Source organism: Hetaerina americana, unplaced genomic scaffold, assembly GCF_022747635.1.
Source record: "Hetaerina americana unplaced genomic scaffold, ioHetAmer1.1.p SCAF_3, whole genome shotgun sequence".
NCBI lineage: Eukaryota > Metazoa > Arthropoda > Insecta > Odonata > Calopterygidae > Hetaerina > Hetaerina americana.
Window position 1 is genome coordinate 27,270,535 of NW_027286874.1, and position 18,470 is coordinate 27,289,004.

At 37.4% G+C, this 18,470-nt stretch overlaps 1 protein-coding gene across 2 annotated transcripts in view; it reads left to right on the plus strand.

The window, feature by feature from the left end:
* The first annotated feature begins 553 nt into the window (after nt 1–553).
* Nucleotides 554–18,470, plus strand: part of Pkn (serine/threonine-protein kinase N) — a 101,899-nt gene continuing 83,982 nt past the window's right edge. The window contains exons 1-2 of one of the 2 annotated variants that reach the window (XM_071588360.1): nt 554–775; nt 11,706–12,102. In XM_071588360.1, the coding sequence (XP_071444461.1) occupies nt 752–775; nt 11,706–12,102 (421 nt within the window). In that variant the 5' untranslated portion in view covers nt 554–751. Of the gene's footprint in view, nt 776–1,591; nt 1,737–11,705; nt 12,103–18,470 lie in introns of those variants that run through there. The other variant, XM_071588359.1, reaches the window with a different exon arrangement.

Sequence of the window (18,470 nt, forward strand, 5' to 3'; positions counted from 1 at the left end):
TCTTGACCATATTAAAAATTGGCCACAGGTTAAACTGGGGTGAACATGGTAAACAATGACCATGAACTGATTGAATCACCAGAAATAGACTATTAGAGGTACTTATTAATTTGGACCGTGCGTTTATTTTCCATCTTTGAAGTACGGCAAGTGAATAAGAAATTTCGAGCAAAACTGAATTCTTTGACATCGACAACGGGTCAATGAACTAATCAATTGCAACCCAGGCTAATTGCCAAATGCAAGGTCACAATATACCTACTGTATCACTAGGACGGCGGTCATCATAATATCCGCAGATACCTTTTCGCATTTTGCCATCCATTCATGGTCAACACTAGTAACTCAGCAAAGATATCGTCAATGATCTGGAATGTAGTAGAAGTAATTATTATTAATTCTATTCAGTGGCACATCTTTTATTTTTAACACTGGTATGCCGCCAAACTTCACTGATACAAAGCCAATCGTGCAACAGGTTAAACAACGTTTGGCGGCGCCGCTTTGTATCCTCTACATGGATTGGTCCCAGATTCAGTTCCGTCCAAATGGTTTGATGGGAAGGTAGATTAGCTAAAATAGTCGGCTTAATCATAGCCCAACACCTTTATGTGAAATAAGTGGCCGTGAATTATTTACTAAGAGTTTTTTCACTGACATGATTTTCGGTGCAAACGAGAAATATCCAGTAGTGGCAAGGGTTTAATGTTTCTGTCGTCGAGATTGCCAGTGGAAACTTTATACGTTCAACATGGCGGACTCTGGATACTATCAGGTGAGTTTGGCAGCTATATTACTTGCGTTCTCTGTAACGCAGCTTGTTAGTAACAGGGACAATGGCGGTACTATTTTTTTTGTGAAATAAGCTAATAATGTAACAATGATTATTGATTTCGCAATGTGAATGACTTCATAACACTCATTCTCGTGGCAGCAAATTTTATTGCACAATGTCAATAAAACGTTTATACTGCGACTTGGTGAATCATGTTGGAAAAGGTTTGTGTTTTTAAGCTAAAATTATTTTCAAATGTAAATAAATTTATGTAGCAATGAGCTGTTGTGTGTATTTGCTGTAATGCTTCAAATGTCAACACATACAATTAAGGTATCATATAGTTTGAACATAGCTTTCATTCGTACTCTACCAAGATAATATATAGGGATAAAGTTATATTAAACATTTTAAATTTAATTGTAGAGAGATAAGTGATTTGAAATTTTGTTTGTTGTTATCATTAATTTAGCACATCGTTCGCTTTTTAATTTATGTAATCATAAACGTTTTTGTCCTGATTATTTTGTACCCCAAATTTCTATCGTCTTAATCTATAATTCAGTTACGAATCCAAAATTGAAAACAAATCTCAGCTTTTCTTAGTAGGAACTTTTCAGTGGTTTGCGTCGCCATAAGAGCGGATGTTTTGTAGCATTATGGTGCTTAATTATCGGCAGAAGTTTCCGATGTAACTCGTGAGGATTCCTCACAAGTGGGACGATGTTACTCGTTCGGGGGTGGGGGCGACGGTAGCCGATTGAGCGAGGTTGGGAACGAGCAGGGAAACGAAGTGTTCTAAAGCCGACGGACGAGTAGGATAGTCGTGATATGATTTGTGGTTTTTGTAAAGTGGACTGTATAAGTGCTTCAGTGCTTGCGCGGGTGTTAGTTCCCCATGAAATTCAGCATGGTGTTCAACAAAGAAAAACCCTTGAAATTGAAGTCTCTGCATTTAGTGGTATGTATAATTTTGTGGATGTATTGACGAGGTTGTTGGGACCGTACGTAACGTCTTGTTATTGATCAAATTTTATTGGCCTTACGTGGTTCATATGGTAAACGTTTAAAATTTGTTAAACAATTGGTGCTACGATATGTAATTATTAATACTTATCCAGTGTAAGTAAAAGTCATTGTAGTAAACCACGGTCGTTAGCAAATTTAATATTTTGAGAAGCCATTACGGAGTATATTTTTGTTAGTGTGCTTGTGTTCCCCATGCCTAAGGCATTTATTTGCTCCAAACTGTTGTCCGTAATAATTTTATGTCTACTGAATACATAAAGAGAACATATGATATTTAATGAATAGGAGTGGGTGGTATACTACTATACTACGTGCAGTAGCCCCTCGAACTATTCAGGAAGGCGAAAGTATTAATATGTTATGAAAAATAGAAAATGATTGCAAAGTTATGTCGCGTTCAGAGCCTACAATAAATAATATCAATAGAACTAGATACTTCTTTCATGCACGCCTTGAACGCAAAATGTCATCATCCAACAGTGCCTTATAATGCATGTTAATTCCAACAGTGTAAATGTTCCTGCGCTACTTTATTCACTTTGAGACTTAAAAATCATCAGAAGATTTAGGGTATTGTCTGTTATGTTTGAAGCGGACAATCTGATATGAGTTCCTCAGAAGCTTTCCTGTTCTCCCTGCCACTTAAAGCTCTTTCAATGGAATGCGTCCTCTGGTAATGGAAGGCAGGCGATTTTGTGTAAACTGCTTAAGAGTATTAACTGTAAAATTGCATCCTGCAATGTGGCAATAGAAAATCCCACTCTAAACACAAGAAAATAGATAGAGGGCAGTACGAATCCATACTCTTACGCACAGCATCTCTTGAAATCCCCTCAACATTTATTTACTGCGCTGTATTAGATGTTTTCTTTATTGTTCTTTTTGAAGAGGCGCTTATGTCAAAACATCAGTGATTTTTTTAAATATATGCTATTGAAATCCTGTATTTAGACCGGTCCCACCTTAAGTATTCTATTATGATGTTATTTTCGCGCATTTTTATTTTTCAAGAATTACTGTTAACAACCTCTGTGAAATTCGGTAATTATGGATTAAACCCTATTATAGAAGCCTTAAGTTTGGAGCCAAAAATTGATTGTCATGACCGCATTTATTAAGAGCAGAATATATTTTAGACATCCTCCGCGCTATATAGCGTAGTAAGCCAATGGTGTAGTATAGCAATGGTAGTCGTTAACGGTAGGTCAAGCACCCGATGTCTGCCAGCCAGATGAACTCTCGACGTGCAGTCATTCAAAAATTCTGCACTTGAATTATTAAAGGACTGATTTTTTGTCTTTTTTGGTGGTACTCTTAAAATTCATTTAAAACTTGTATGTATTTTATTTTATCGCGTTAACAGTGTCTATTCATATCCAAAGACTTGAATTGATTATTTTTGTTCAAGGTTCTAGTTAGTGTTCAAAGAGGTATTCCGTGAACTCGTTAGCTCTTTCCGGTTTGCCTTTTTGCACACTACTGCTTATATCTTTTACGGGGGTAGTCCTTACTGATTTGACTGTCACGTGCCCATTTTTGGTGGTCGTGAAAAATTTTATTCCCTTCCGTTTTTGAAATAAACTTTAATCCAGCCGTCACCTAAAAAAAGTCTTGGAAGCATCGTGCGCACTGCAGGGGAACGACTGCGTTCGAAAAATATACCTGTTTCTTCGTACCGGAAAACGCCACAACCCACTTATCTAATAAACACCGTCCTTCCACCGGCGATATCGAGGCCATAGAGATTGACCCATGCGTACACAACTGCACAGTGCATAACATCACCTATTTTTAAGTAAAATCTTAGAATAATCACTTCATTGGAATTAGGTATTTTTTACACCCTCACGTATAAAATTAGTTATTAGGTATGGGTAATGGATTATAGCATAAAATCTCGTGTAGTCTGTTGGCAGGATATTGCTTCCTACGGTGTCAATTTTTTATCTAAGAAAATTTGCGTAAACGTTTACTTAAAATTTCGTTCTTTTGTAATAGTGAATCACCTGTATGGGTTGTTGATATTGTTTCAGATTTGGAAGTTTTCTATCTGTTGTACGTCAGTTCCAACACCCATCTTTTCTTGCGCAGGATGTCATTAATAAAAACCATAAACGCAATTATCAACCCGAAGTTCGGTTTGATAGGTAATTGTGTGCAGTTCACCCAATACTAAGCCCAACGGAGAGTGAAATTCACATATCAGGGTAGGGGGGCTAGTTCCTTTCCCTGTGATATCATAAATATTTGTTTATTTTAATTTCAAGTGGACCAGATAATTAAAAAAAATAAGAATATTCTTCCAGAGCAAGCCATTCAGGCTGTCGTTTATTATTCTGGAACGTCGTTTCCCCCTAGAAATTGCCTGCAGCCAGATTCCAGAAAACACTATACATTTAGAATTAGATAAATAGGTTAAAAAATTATTTGTGCACATGGAGAGGTGAAAATTGGGCTATTGAAATAGTAGTTTATAAAGAATCGCCTATAGTATGGATAAGGATATATTAATTTAATGGCCAGATGCAAGCTGTAGTAGTGAATGCTTCAACAATTATTTGTGTTTCCGACTGAATTGAGCGTTCACTGTCAAAATGAAATCTGCACAGATGATTAAGACTGTTCAGAGGTATCGTTTTTAACTATAAGATGAAAACTAAATGTATTTGCTTTTCGGATGTCAATTAGGGAATTCTAGCTGGCGGTAGATTTGCGTCAAAATAAATGCGCCTATTGAACTAGTGTTACCTTCTTTTTAAGGGCTTTGGTTAAAAGTATATTTATAGAAATATTTTCAGTTAGGATCAGTCTAAGTGCGGTGGTGGAAATTTGTTTCCTTATGGTACGATAAGTAGCATGACGGCTTTCGCGGACCAAGAATGGTCGGGAGTAGGTGGTCATGCTTTCTTATGATCCTGTTTTATACCTCTTTTGTAATCAAATCACAAACGTGCATGCCTTTTATTATTCAGGACTTTCAAGTATGAAATTAATAAGCTCTAATGTACAACTCTTATCTAGGATTTAAATTTCCATAATTATGATTTTATCTGTCCTCAAATGAGGAGTTGTTTCTTTTCGCGATATCTGTTTAATTCTCTGTCTACAATAGAAGTGTAACTTACAACTAAATAGTGAAATTAGTATATTTATGGATTAAATCAGAGGAGTATCTGTTTTGTATACATTCCAGGTAATCGCTATGCTATTTATTGATAATATGACTGTCAATGTAGACTGGTGTAAAATGGGAATTGAATCCTTGTAGGTTGCTTAGGTCACATGGTCTCTTGTGAGTATGGAGAGAACTTAAATCGTAATACTGACCTAATTTTAAAGATTATTGCAAATGTATTGACTGAAATGACCATGATGTAAGTTGTGAATACAATTGAGTGTGTCTCTAGATCTTGTGATCGTTAATCATTTGCCTCCCGAAATAGGTTAATTAGGATTAGCCCGCCAAGATAGTATAAGACGATTTTAAACTCTTTGGAACTGGGCTATAAGATTTTTGCCACCCTGATCCTTGATTTTTATGTACATTTCCATTTTCAGGTGATCTTTCGCATTTTAATTAGCCATGATATTGTTTGCTTGAAAATGGCGAATTTCTTAATTCATTCTAGTTTGCTATCAGAGTAGTACTTGCTAGTCACTTGCAAACTAATAATAACTATTGTTTTGTAATTGATGTTTTTATTCGATTTCGTCAGCACTTGATTATTTTCTTATTCAATACACCTTTGACAAATTCTCTCGGACTCCTCATTCGTATTGCAGTTCTCACAAAAGGATGGCGAATTTTCTCTCTAAAAGGAAACTTGTTCCCTAAAAAAAGTCCATGCGCTGCAATTGAAGTATTCTTCACTCGACTAAGAAATTCCAGTTTAAAATTATCCATTATTTGGATTTAGATATGGCTTTTGTATTTAGGGACACTTTAGGATCACTGCATTCTTTTTTACAATTATTTTTTTTAATTATTTAATGTTATTCTAATCTCGGTAGAGATTTCCAATCCAGATGAGCAGCTGAAATGATACACCTATGTATTGTGGAATACGCGCTGGTTTGGCATGTGATAATCTATGTGATTTAAACTAACTTTTGTCGAGACATTTACCCCGAGACTGCTTTTGCTTCGTTCTTCCGAAGAAAAGGTCGTTACTACGATCGGAAAACCTGGGAAAAGCTTCTCAATCGATAAAAATGACCGAAGCTAGAAGCGGTGAATCACTCTCTCTTTCCCTCTGGTCATTCCATGTTCGGTGGAAGCCTTCCCCGTCACCTGATGTTTTTTATTTTCAACACTGTTAACGAAGGATGGAACTTTTATTGGTAGTGTTTTACGAAGCAGTTGCAATTTTCTTTTAATAATCTTATTTTCCGCTGTTATCTGCGGTAAAAAAATTCGCATGCATCAAGACATGATTTTGTTTATGTGACCTCGACCGTTAACACGATAAAATGCTGCTCGCGCTCTCGGTCATCGGAAGAGATCGTTTTCCCGGAGAGTCTCTCGGTCATCGGAAGAGATCGTTTTCCCGGAGAGTTTCAGAGCTTCATATACGTGTAAAACCGATTTTCTGCGAGTGTATTTTATGTCCGTATTCATAGCAATAATTTGTTTTGTTTATGTTTTGGTTTCATGAAAACTTTTGGTGAAAAATCTCGTTCAAAAGTCTTTAAAATATATCTTATCCATAAGTGTTATCCGGCATTCAGGATCATGTCTGCGGATTGTCTCTATCAAATCGATGTTATAATGAATTTGGGAATTATTGGAAGTTATTTCAGTTCATACAAGTTACATTTTTTGTTCTAAAACTGTGTACTACACTTTCGGAGTACGTAAATGCCAACCAGAAACGCCATGGTTAACTGAATAATTTTGTTTGGCCTCAGTTATCAATTATTTCATTTCATTATTTATGGATGCTTAGTTTTAAGGTCAAGCGAGATTTTCCGTTGGACGTCATCTTTTGTAGTAGCTGCTGAAGATTGTAAAATGTTGGGAGTAGAACAAACGTTTAGGTATGAAAATACTATTTTTCTAGAGATATTTTTTTGAATTATACCCGCGTATTTTTTTACCTGTTAATTAATGGTAAGTTTTTATGCTGAAGACTACTTTAAGGCAACATAGATAGTTATTTATTTTTAATTTGTGATAGAATTATGTCATTCGTCAGTATCAGCCAAAAAATAACGTGGATCCTGCGAGGACATTGGATCAATCTTGCTTTACACACTACCGTTGCGAATACTACCTTGATCAAAAATTTCCCGGAATTTATTCAGAAAATTAAAAATACAAGTTTATTCATCTAAATCTATATTGTCCCCTTCAAAGTAATCCCCATCGACTGCAACACACTTATGCCAGCGCTTGATCCAATCCTCGAAACATTTTTTATATTCGGTTTTCGGTATGTCCATCAGTGCTTCCTGCGATTTTTCCATTACTTCCTCTCGGCTGCTAAAACGCGTTCCCCGTAATGGTTTTTTAACTCGATTGAACAGAAAGAAGTCACAGGGAGCCAAATCAGGTGAATTCGGTGGCTGTTGGATGGTATTTGTTGCATTTTTCGTCAAAAAATTACGAATAATGATAGCACTGTGCGACGGTGCGTTATCATGGTGCAAAATCCACGAGTTTTCTGCCCACATTTCTGGTCTCTTTCGGCGAATTGCTTCACGCAAACGTCTCATAACGCCCAAATAATACTCTTTGTTTACTGTCTGGCCTTCTGGCAAAAATTCATGATGCACCACACCGTTGTAATCCATGAAAACCGTCAGCATTGCCTTCTTTTTTGACTGAAAACGACGTGGTTTTTTTGGTCTCGGCTCATTTGGTGAACGCCATTCACTTGCCTGATGTCTGGATTGCGTGTCGTACTCATAAACCCACGTCTCGTCTCCAGTAATGATCCTTTTGATGAATGTGGGATCGGATTCAGCCTCGCAAATCATGTCTTTTGCGACGTCAACACGGTCTCTTTTTTGCATGAAATTGAGGTCTTTCGGCACCAACTTTGCTGCTACACGACGGAAACCCAAATCATTAACCACAATGTCTTGGGCGGATCCATAGGCAATGTTCAAGTCCTCCGCTATTTCTCTGATGGTTAATTTGCGGTTATTGACCAACATTTCTTTTACTTTATCAATTTTTTCACTGACTTTCGATGTCGATGGTCTGCCACTGCGTTCATCATCTTCGATTGACTCACGACCACTTCTGAACCGCTCGTGCCACTGGTAAACGACCGTTTTTTTAGAGAATCGTTGCCGAAACACTTTTCCAACATTTCCAACGTCCGTGCGCCACTAAATCCGTTTTTTACGCAAAATTTAATACAAGTTCGTTGTTGCAAATTTAAATCCATTTCTGCAATTGTAAAAAATCGCCAACACACACAGAGATAGATGTACTCTTGGCTACGTAACTTTTGCAAATGTCAAGTTATGACACTAAGATTTAAAGGGAATATCAACAACAGATGTACCAATTTAACAAAAAAAACAGAACTCAAATCGGAACGATGGGAGCGCCACACGGTGGTTATTCCGGGAACTTTTTGATCAAGGTAGTATGATGTGCATTGATTATGTGTTGATGTAGATTTTATTTTTGCGGAATTTCTTTTTTATGTCATTTCAATTTCATGCGAGGAAGATGAATGTAGTTTTAGGATTTTTTTCGTGTCCAATAATCCTTCGAAAGTCTTTACACATATGAAGTTGAGTAGTTTTCTCATATATGTTGTTTCCCGTTGAGTTTTTTTCGGCTAATGAGAGTTAAGTAGTGCTATTTTGGGAATGCACACCACACTGCCAGTTGAAGTACTCTACCGGTTGAAAGCTAAATTAAGAAGAATGAAGTGTCATGTTTTGTTATGGGTGGTGCCGGTCTAGATGAACATTCCGCTTTCGTTTCTGTGACTTCAATTACTCATACCTTGAGGTGTAACTAGATATAATGTCATCAATTTTTTGTACTGAATTCCCCAGAGATATCCTTACTATTTTTCTTCTCTTTATGGCAATGACCTTTAGTGTTGTGCCTACATGGTTTGTAAATCCCTTTCTTCGTGACACTAATTTTCGTCCATTTGTCACCGCATTTTTTTAATGAAATCTTACATGTGTATATGCGAAGTAGTTGACCACCTTCTTTCTCGCCAGTCTCTATGTATCTAAAAGTAAATTTGTTAGTATTTGTAGTTTGCTAATATGTAGTCTTGTAATGCCAGCACATGCATTACCATGCGTGCAACATGCACATTTTACTGATTAAATTTAATGTATGTTATATTTGTGTTTGGAACTATTTTAGGGGATATTCTTGAATTGTTTAGTTGAGAATCGGGATCCTGGATGTTTATAAGCAGATTCTTACGTCTTTATAACCCCTTTTCTCTGCATGCAATCCTTTCATTCGCGCATCGACCCTTACTGCAATCAGAAAAACGTAGGAATGCGCTCGAGATGACTGCTTTCAACAAATTCACGATGAACTCTCTGGTGGAAGCTCTGCTGCACTATTTAGCCACTGCATCTTCTATTGTATCTTCTGTGTGTTTTTGTAAATTCTTATTTTTTCTATCATTCGAGTTTTTATTCGTTGGATATAAAAAATGAGACGAATGCGCTCTCGGTTTAATACAACACAAGATGAATATTAATTTGCTCCTTAATAGTTGTTAGCGTCTCTTTCCTATTCGATCTTTGACAGATCTTGATCCTCCTTTTCTAAATGCAACCATGTTGTGGTGAAAATAATCATACTCCATTATCTGAACGGCCAACAACCATGGAAAATGAAGAAAACGGCAGTACTGTTAAAAAGTCAGGATTTCTTTTTCAAGTATTCCGCGAGCTCATTAACGCAAGGCTTATTCTGCTCCTCTCAATCTTATATGTGAAACTCCGAGCGACAGTTAAAAAATTGGAACCCCAAGTAGGCTTTTCAGTTTCTTTCAAAAACGAACAACTCGTATTTGTTCCATTATGCTAGCTGATTTTTCTTGAATTAACAATCTTAGTATATGTATTCTAAAAATTATCATTGAAAATAGTTTAATTGTTGTTATTGGGCTTTCATTGTTGTGGTCTATTTCGTATCTATTTGTGCATTTTTTACATTTTATCAGATCTAGATGGCAAATGAAGCTTTTAATCATATAATGCATTGCACGCAATGCTGTAGACATAAATGTGACAAGAAGTTGTTGTATGTACATATATCCAAGGTATATCGGTTGTAACTAATATGAGTAAAAAGAAAATAGTCTCGCCGGCATGTCGGAATTTAACTTTTTTCTCAGAGCTGCAGAACCGGATAGAGCGCTAATTAAAGGGGGCAGAACGATACGCATCCCCGATATGAATCGAGGACTTCCAGAATGCATCCGTCAGGTATCTCTTTCGCGTGAAACGGTAATTGGTTCACTTAGTGGTCTGAATAATTTAAATGGAGCTAGAGTGATACTTGTCATCGCCAGACAAATTCACTGGAGAATATTCCCCGTCCTGTTACGACAGGCCCATTTTGTACCATTATCTGGTCGCGTGCGTCGTCATTGGATGTCCAATGAAAGAGCGTAAAACGGTTCGCTAGTTATTGACCGAACAGAAATACTCACATCCACAGGTAGACATGATTTTAGAGCGTATTTTGCGTAATATGACTAACGAATGTTTGAACCAGATGAATCGGCCTCGGAAAATGCCGTTCGTGCCGATTTGCGGAATTGTCGGCCGGTAGATGCGTCCTGCTGGAGTGTTGCCGGCCCAGCATCATTTAGTCTTGTGTGTCGCGTGTTAATGCGACGAGTCCGGCACCACCCAAACAAAAACAAGTGGAGAAATGACGAAAGAATGGGAAGAGAAAGGAGCTCTGGTCAACTTCACCATTCAGAAGTAAGGAGGATACAAAAATGAGTCGACGTGGTATTTAAAACAATCTTTCGAACACACGCTAGTTATATAAATTCTAGTATCCCAAATCGGGCTTAAATAGGTAAGTGGAGTTACAATTTTCAATTATGGCGTCAATGATTATTATATCAGGTAGCGCCAACTTCGAAACCTACCTGTGGTTAGGAACGAGCGCATAGGTGGCAGCAGACCATAATGCGAGCGACAGTTTAGCATACTTTTTGATTCCGTTTTATTGATGAATATTTTATTGACTCACCTCAGGCAGTGCTTTTCTATGGCATCCGAGATTAAGCTGTAGTAGCTGCTGATTCCATTTCGCCCAGCTGGTGGTATCAAATATCGAAAGGTATCAAGCGACTTGTGCCTAGGAAGCGTTGGTTGACTCAGCGTTAAAAAATTCCCCCTCTTGAGTCATTTGCCCGCCATTTACGTTTGCGTTGACGCCTGCGCTGCTAGATTCGCGATATCTTGCGCAGGTAAAATCTTGATAATAAGAGATAATTTTTTTGTGGTGTAGTGCTGGAATAAAGTTGAATAGCAGATCTTCTTACTTACGTTAGTCATCAATGAAATAGCAGCAATGACACCATATTTTGTCTCACGATGATTCGTAATAGTTTCTCTATGTGCGTCTCGTCCCAGAAGAAGGTAAGTTTGATAAGTCAATCGAGACCAACAGGTTGGATTTATCATAGTATTTTGAACGAAAATCCACCCATATTCATTTCGTGTTATCTCCCATTTTGAGACAGTTGCATCGCCGGCCTTTCTTTTTAGTTTAGTTTTGTTTCCATCCCCATTGGTATTGATAAATGCCATAATGTGCTGAGAAAGGGAACTCATTATTGAGTCCATTAATTTTATGTTGGGACTTAATGTTTTTACCCTTAAAATTATATTGATGCCTTTCCAGTTGGCATTTGGTAACAAAATGTGTTTTTCTTTCAAGGGAGAGTACATCCGTCACCCTGTCATCTACGAGTTGAGCCACAAATATGGCCTTGCAACGGAAGGATCCGACATATCTCCTCAGAGTAACCCTCCCAATTACACCTCAGGATCTTCAGGCAGCACCCCGACCACTCCTCCGTCGTCGTGGCCTTATTGTAGGTTAGAAGAACTAAAAGAAGTGATTCGGAGAGAGATAAGAAAAGAACTGAAAATAAAAGAGGGAGCCGAAAAACTTCGTGAAGTCGCTACTGACCGGCGCTCCCTTTCGGATGTGGCGACCATTGTGAAAAAAGCCAACTCCAAGTTGGCTGAACTGCATGCAGAACTTCAAGAATTGGATTCGCAAATCATACTCACTCAGGGGCAGCATGGTGGAGTCATTAACAACGGCCATGGTGAGAATTCCCTTGTGTATTTTCTCCTAATATCTTACTCAACGGTTTGACAAATTGTGCTCCTCACCAGATATAAGAGGGAATTGCCCTCTTCCTTCCGAAATTTAATTTATAATGCATATATTCCTAATTAGAACTTGAAAAACGGTGACAATGACATTGCTCTTTAATACAGATAATGTAGGTCGTTAAATGTTTGCCATACTCCCACGTGCAAGGGCATTGACGAGCCCCAATTCTATTGGTACATCTTACGTTATTTTTTTAAATTCACTTTCAATATAGAATCAATTTTTATCAAATCTTACGTGTATCTGCTGTGACCGAAGCTTCAACCGTAGATATCTTGTAAAAAATTTGGAATGATTATAATTTTAGTTAGCATTTGGGCGTAAGATCAATTTTTGTTAAAAAAATTTGATTATATTGAGCATTGCCAAATAATTGACGTTCACCAATGTCACATCGGAATCGCGTTAGATGGACGCTTGTTGCACCTTAATTATTCAAAATATATTAATTTGGTCAAACTAATACGTGTTTAAATATTCTAATCCCTGCACCATATAGTTAGGGGAGGGTATGATATGATTCCGGTTTGCATGTCAATTAAAATATGCCAATTTCATATCCTTGATTAATCATGGTCACTAGTTAGCGATGTGAGATTGGTAAAATAAAAATGGGCTAATTTCCATAGAAGTAGCTTTTGCTAACTCGGAAGAAAATGTTTGTGTTGTCGTGTTTGAAGAAAGGTGTTATAAATATGAGATAAACATTCATAATTAATAATTGGCGAACAACATTTCCGTAAAAGTAAGTTGTGCAAGTAGTTCTTGAATTTGTATGAAACACTCGGCCGAAGAATGAGATGAGAAGTCATCGTATTGACTGCCAAAGCACATTTACCGGTTAAATGTAATTTTAAAGTGCCCTGGCGTCATATACCCGTCCGATGTACGTTATGACTGTAGCGTCCAATTTTCAATTGTCATGCCCTTCGACGTATGATCCTAAATGCATGTTCTCCATTATTTACTTGATACCCCCCCCCCCCCCCCCGGCACCGTGTGTTGCTGTTTCCAATTTGTTTTTCTTAATATCATCCCATTCTTCGCTAAAAGAAGTAATACTGCCTTTTTCTTTGCCAAATTTCTTTCTGTTAAAGTCAGAGCGATCGCTTTAAAAACCAGGAGAATTTCAATCTTATGGAATTAGCACATTATCTGGAAAAAAATGGAGGACAGAATGCTCCCTGCCTGTCATTTAAAAACCGCCCAAATAAAGACTAACTATCAATCAATCAATCTATCTATTTAAAGCGTCTAAGTAAAAAAAACTCTAGGAGTAGAAAGAAGAAATGTCATAGAGACTACCAAATAATGTCCTTGCAATTTATTTTTACTTAAATTCCTTTTATTTTTGATTACCGATAATTGGTTTGATAAACGGTTCAGAGAAAGTACGTAGTTTGGGGGTAAGTGTAGGTGTAGAGCGTTGGACTATTGACCGGATTCGATACCCGGGCACGCCTCAGGCCACACTCAGCTTCACCCCAGCTGTGTACCTGAATTTCCTGGTAAACCATAGGCGGCACATGCGAAGGATCTGGCCCCAACCCTGATATGTGGATTTCACACGCTGTCGAGATTAGTACTGTGTGACTTCTACCGTCACCTACTAAACCGACATTCTGGATGATTACTCTGTTTATTGTTTTTTAAATATAGTTTTGCACCTCCGCCCCGAAGTTGTCAACATTTGATTTTCTTGTCCTTATGTTTTTTAGTCTACCTGTTGGTTATAAATGAAAATTGATTCTTAATGCAACTCCAGAAGAGCTTTCATCACCACTTTGGGCTTTGTTCTGGCGTATCAATGAGCGTAGCCGGGAAAACAATGAACTCGAATGGAAAACCTGCAAAACTCAAGAGAGTATGTTAACTACCGGAAAGTGGGGACCGTCATCCATGTATTATTCGTTATTTTACTTTATTCAGTCCAAGTCATTGCCTTTTTTATGTATATTTCTCAATTCGTAGAAATGCAGTGTCCTAAGTACTTTAACTTTTATTGCGTAACGAGTTGCCCAAATTACGGTACTGCACCTCCTATTCAAATGTTTTATTTATTTATTTTATTTATTTATTTATTCAGTATAAGTCCGAAAACAGCACATTTTGGCCTTTACATCGAACTTTTAACAACGATAACAATGTCACATTTACAAACACCCAAGCCCTAGATGGAGGGAAGCTCACCCAGGCGGGAATCGAACCCGCGACCCTTGGAATGGCAGACGAGGACGTTACCCCGCCGCCACCGGGGCCGGCGATTTTCTCCGGGTATTTAAGATTTAACCCATTTTTTTCAATTCATGATTGATCTGATTGATCATTGAGAAAGTACTATTATTTTTAATCACTCGAATGAATGATGATAACTTGATAACTCGGAAACCCGCTGACTGTGGTTTAACCACTATTAAGCCAAGTGTAACCCATCATAGGCCCAGGCCAAATCGTGCTCCTTAATCTCGTTGGCGGTATTTTCGTCGAAAATTGGGCGTATTTGTCTCCGGTGCCGTTTGTATATGATTATCGTCGCTGGGTGAAGGTTGCTCAACTCGTTGATTACGTCTTAAACTAGGAAGATAATCAAACGGGGACATGATGGTTTTATGGAGAGTGATACATAATATATTTCACAGTTTCGAACTTTTAGACCAGGATTTATAATATCTCGTTAAACTGAAGGTTAAATTTATTCTTTGTACGACCAAAACCCTGTTTTATGATCGCTAGATATGTTTAAAACTGACGTTTACACAGCTCAGTAACTCAGAGGCGTTGTTACAACAGTTACAATGTTCGCATTCGCGATTAAACAAGACTTAAAAACCGGGCTTTAAAATGGGAAAAAATGCGAAATGAATCTAAAACAGCCCAATCCTATGCATGATTTTTTTCTTAATTTTATTTTTTTAATGTGGCATTCCCATGGCTCTTTTTATGATGAATATGTCCGGTGAAACTTCTAGAAAGGCTAGTCAAGTTTGTTAACTTAAGCTTAGCTGGTTATCTTGTATTGTAGCTTGGTATCTTGAAGAAACTTGTATTTTCTCCGTAGCATTCAGGTCTTCTAATGTTATTTTAGTGGTAATACGCTGTAACCTGCTCTGCACTGTTATTAATCATGTTAATCAAAATCATGGAAACTTTCTTTCAGTATATGAATGAAAACATCTGCGCCTCTGTACCTGGAACCGCATAGTACAATAAGAAAATCTATTTAGTAATCGTTGCCTATTGTTATAAAATGCAGAAAAATTGAGATCAGGGAATTTGAAAATCGAATTTCTGTGAGCACCGTAGGGTGGCTATGTAGCCAAAAAATCCTGAATAAGTGTTGTATCGAACTCCTAATACTTCTCCATTTCCACCTTTCGTTTCCGCTGCCTTCTCCTCTTTGCTTAGATTCTCACTGTATTTTTAAGTCCATATACATGGTATTTTTTTCTTTTTGTATTACGCCCATTGTAATTGGCCATGTGCTGTTTTTGGATTAAATTTGATAAATAAATCATTTTTTAATGACTCGGAGAAATCGAGAATAGGTCAATAATAAAAATACGAAAGTGAATTTAATGATTCGGGAATCATGAAAGGATTTTATCACAATTTTATCTTCATGATAGTAATTGGTCCTTGCCGCAGGTTATCACGAATTCAAGTTCTGTGAAAAAGTTAAAAATAATGGGAGTGGCTTGGATGATACCTCAGCAATATGACCGTAATGGCATCAGTACTTCTTGCGAATAGAAAAAATTTCCACGATAGTGTGTACATGTATATGCAATCCCACAAAATTATTTTCAATCATCCACGGTAACGGAATTCTCAATCCTTGGCCTTCGAAATTCCAATATTCATTGATATTATTCGCTTATTTCGTCCGCATGAATGTCTTTTTGTGAACGCCGTAAAGTGGCAGATCGCAATAAAATGGCTGGTTTATATTTTGTCTAGTGAAGTTTTGTATGTTTTATTTAATTAGAAGATATGTCTTTATGATCTCCCTGTGACTCTCCAATATATTTGGAGTTACGGCGGATCAAAAAGCAAGCGACTTTCAGCATGTAATATTGCACTTTTGAAACCGTCTACAATATTTACATTAAATTTGAATTATTTTGATGTTATCACAATAAAAGTCGTATGCTATGAAATACAGTTTCCTATATGGCTTTAGGGGAAAATGCTATTGATTTGATAATATTTTGCGGTGAATGAGAATTTTGGCCTCTGGTAAATGCCTTGTAAACATTTTCATGGTGGTTTGTATCCGTTTTTATTGATTTCAAAATGTGACGTTGACATCTTCATAATAATTTGCGCACACGGATATGTAAAGAAGTTAAACAATTTCAAATAAAATTAGTCGCAAAAGGTTTGAATGTGTCTCAAGATTTCACATTAGATGCTAGTATAGCGTACCTTAACGAAAGGAAATGTTGTCTGTTACAAGTTCAGAGTCATTCCGGTTACCCGAGGGACAAAATTTACGGTTTTGCTAGGATTTCAATATGAAAGCATTTTCTTTAAATGGGTGTTGCATTTCATGATATTTATTTTTGAGTCCAGCTTTGCTCATGCCACCGCTTGTGATATAGCTTAATTCAGTTAGTATGGCTAGTATATCACCACCACAGTGATCAACCGAAGAGCTAGTTCGATTGGTGAGGGAGCATAGGAGGTTCACCTCGTTCTAAGCTACGTGGGGCATGAAGCCTCACGGTGTGTGAAATTTTAACATCGGGGTATAGGGGTGTTTGCTTTCCCTGTTTGCCTGCGGTTTCCCAGGAAGATCTGATCTTGGTTAAGCTGAGGATATCCAGATCAATTCCGAATCTAAACACCGTCTCTCCAGTCACTATCTGAACGCTCTAACCTTAAGGCTACAGCGCCCCTTAGCCATTAGGTATGCATCTTAATGAATAGTAGGATGTGATCGTGTTGTCGTATCGGCGAAATGTAATCGTCGCACTTACTAAAATTACGTGGGAGAAGTGAAACACTTTGACTTACTTGTATCTTTGTACTTGTGTAATGTCTTTAGCATGTCTATTTTTCCTGCGTACCTTTCCGGTACCAATATAGGACGCATATTTCGTAAGTTTCCGATGAATGAGTACTGTTGTAGTTACCGGCGAAGTACGTCACGACTGTTATCGTTTTTACAACTTCTTTGCCATGCATGATAAACCTGAAGTTTTTTGGATATTCACATATCACTTTAAATCTTTACAAAGTCCCAAATTACGCCAAGTCATTTCCGAACAAAGGAGAAGCTCGTAAAACAGTATAAGGGAAGGAAAATTTCTTTAAACTCATAAACACTAACATTTATCTTCATTTCGGTAAATCCATAAACACGGCCTAAAATTATTCATGGAATATTTCACAAAGCCCACAGCGTAGCAAACGATTAATTCACGATGAAATATAATGACTATCTCGAGATAAATAATATAAGTATAAAATAAATAAAATAAGATAGGAAAAATAACTTGATTGAATTGCTGGTAATATCAATCTCCAGGGTTTTGATGATGTCTTCTAGCGGCATCTATGAACTACCTAATAATAAAAAAAACTTCATGAGGTACTTCTAAAAAGGAATTTCGGTAGAAAATGTATTCCCAGTTTGCTTGAATTTACCATTTGCTTGAATAGCGGTGGGGCAGAAATTACCTCCCGTTTCATTTTTTATGGTAGCATTCTTTTTTACTTCGTGCCACATCTTCACTGTTGCGAGGTTTTTTTTCATTCGAAATCAGTAATTGTTAAATGTGGCAGTTGAATGTGTCCTCAATTCCTATATTTTAGTGGTCTTTTAAGATGGACATGACAAGGAAGTGATGTCTTTTTGGGTGATTAAAATAGCACCACAGCAGGACGGAGTGTGTATGCCAGAGAACAGGCTCAGTGGACTTAACGAGGTGGTCAAGTTTCTCCTGGTATTGCCACCTGATCTCTTTCTTCTTCCTTCAAACTTTTCAATGTAATATTGGTGTAAGCATTCAAATTCGGTTGGCGCACGCATAATCTAATGGCGTCTGGAGCATGTAAATGAGTACTGCTAATACCCATGGAAATAGTTCTAATGTGACGCTTGTTGACCTTAAATGGGTGCTCTGAAATCCGTTTCAGATATCTCCGTTTAGAATGGCACTGTTCAAAGAAATCTTAACATAATTTATGCCTGGCAGAAACTGGGCTTCGTTCGTTATACGACGCTCTGAGGTGTCAGATTGCTTGTCATACATAGAATTCCTTCCGGGCGAACATTTTCACATTTCCCTTATT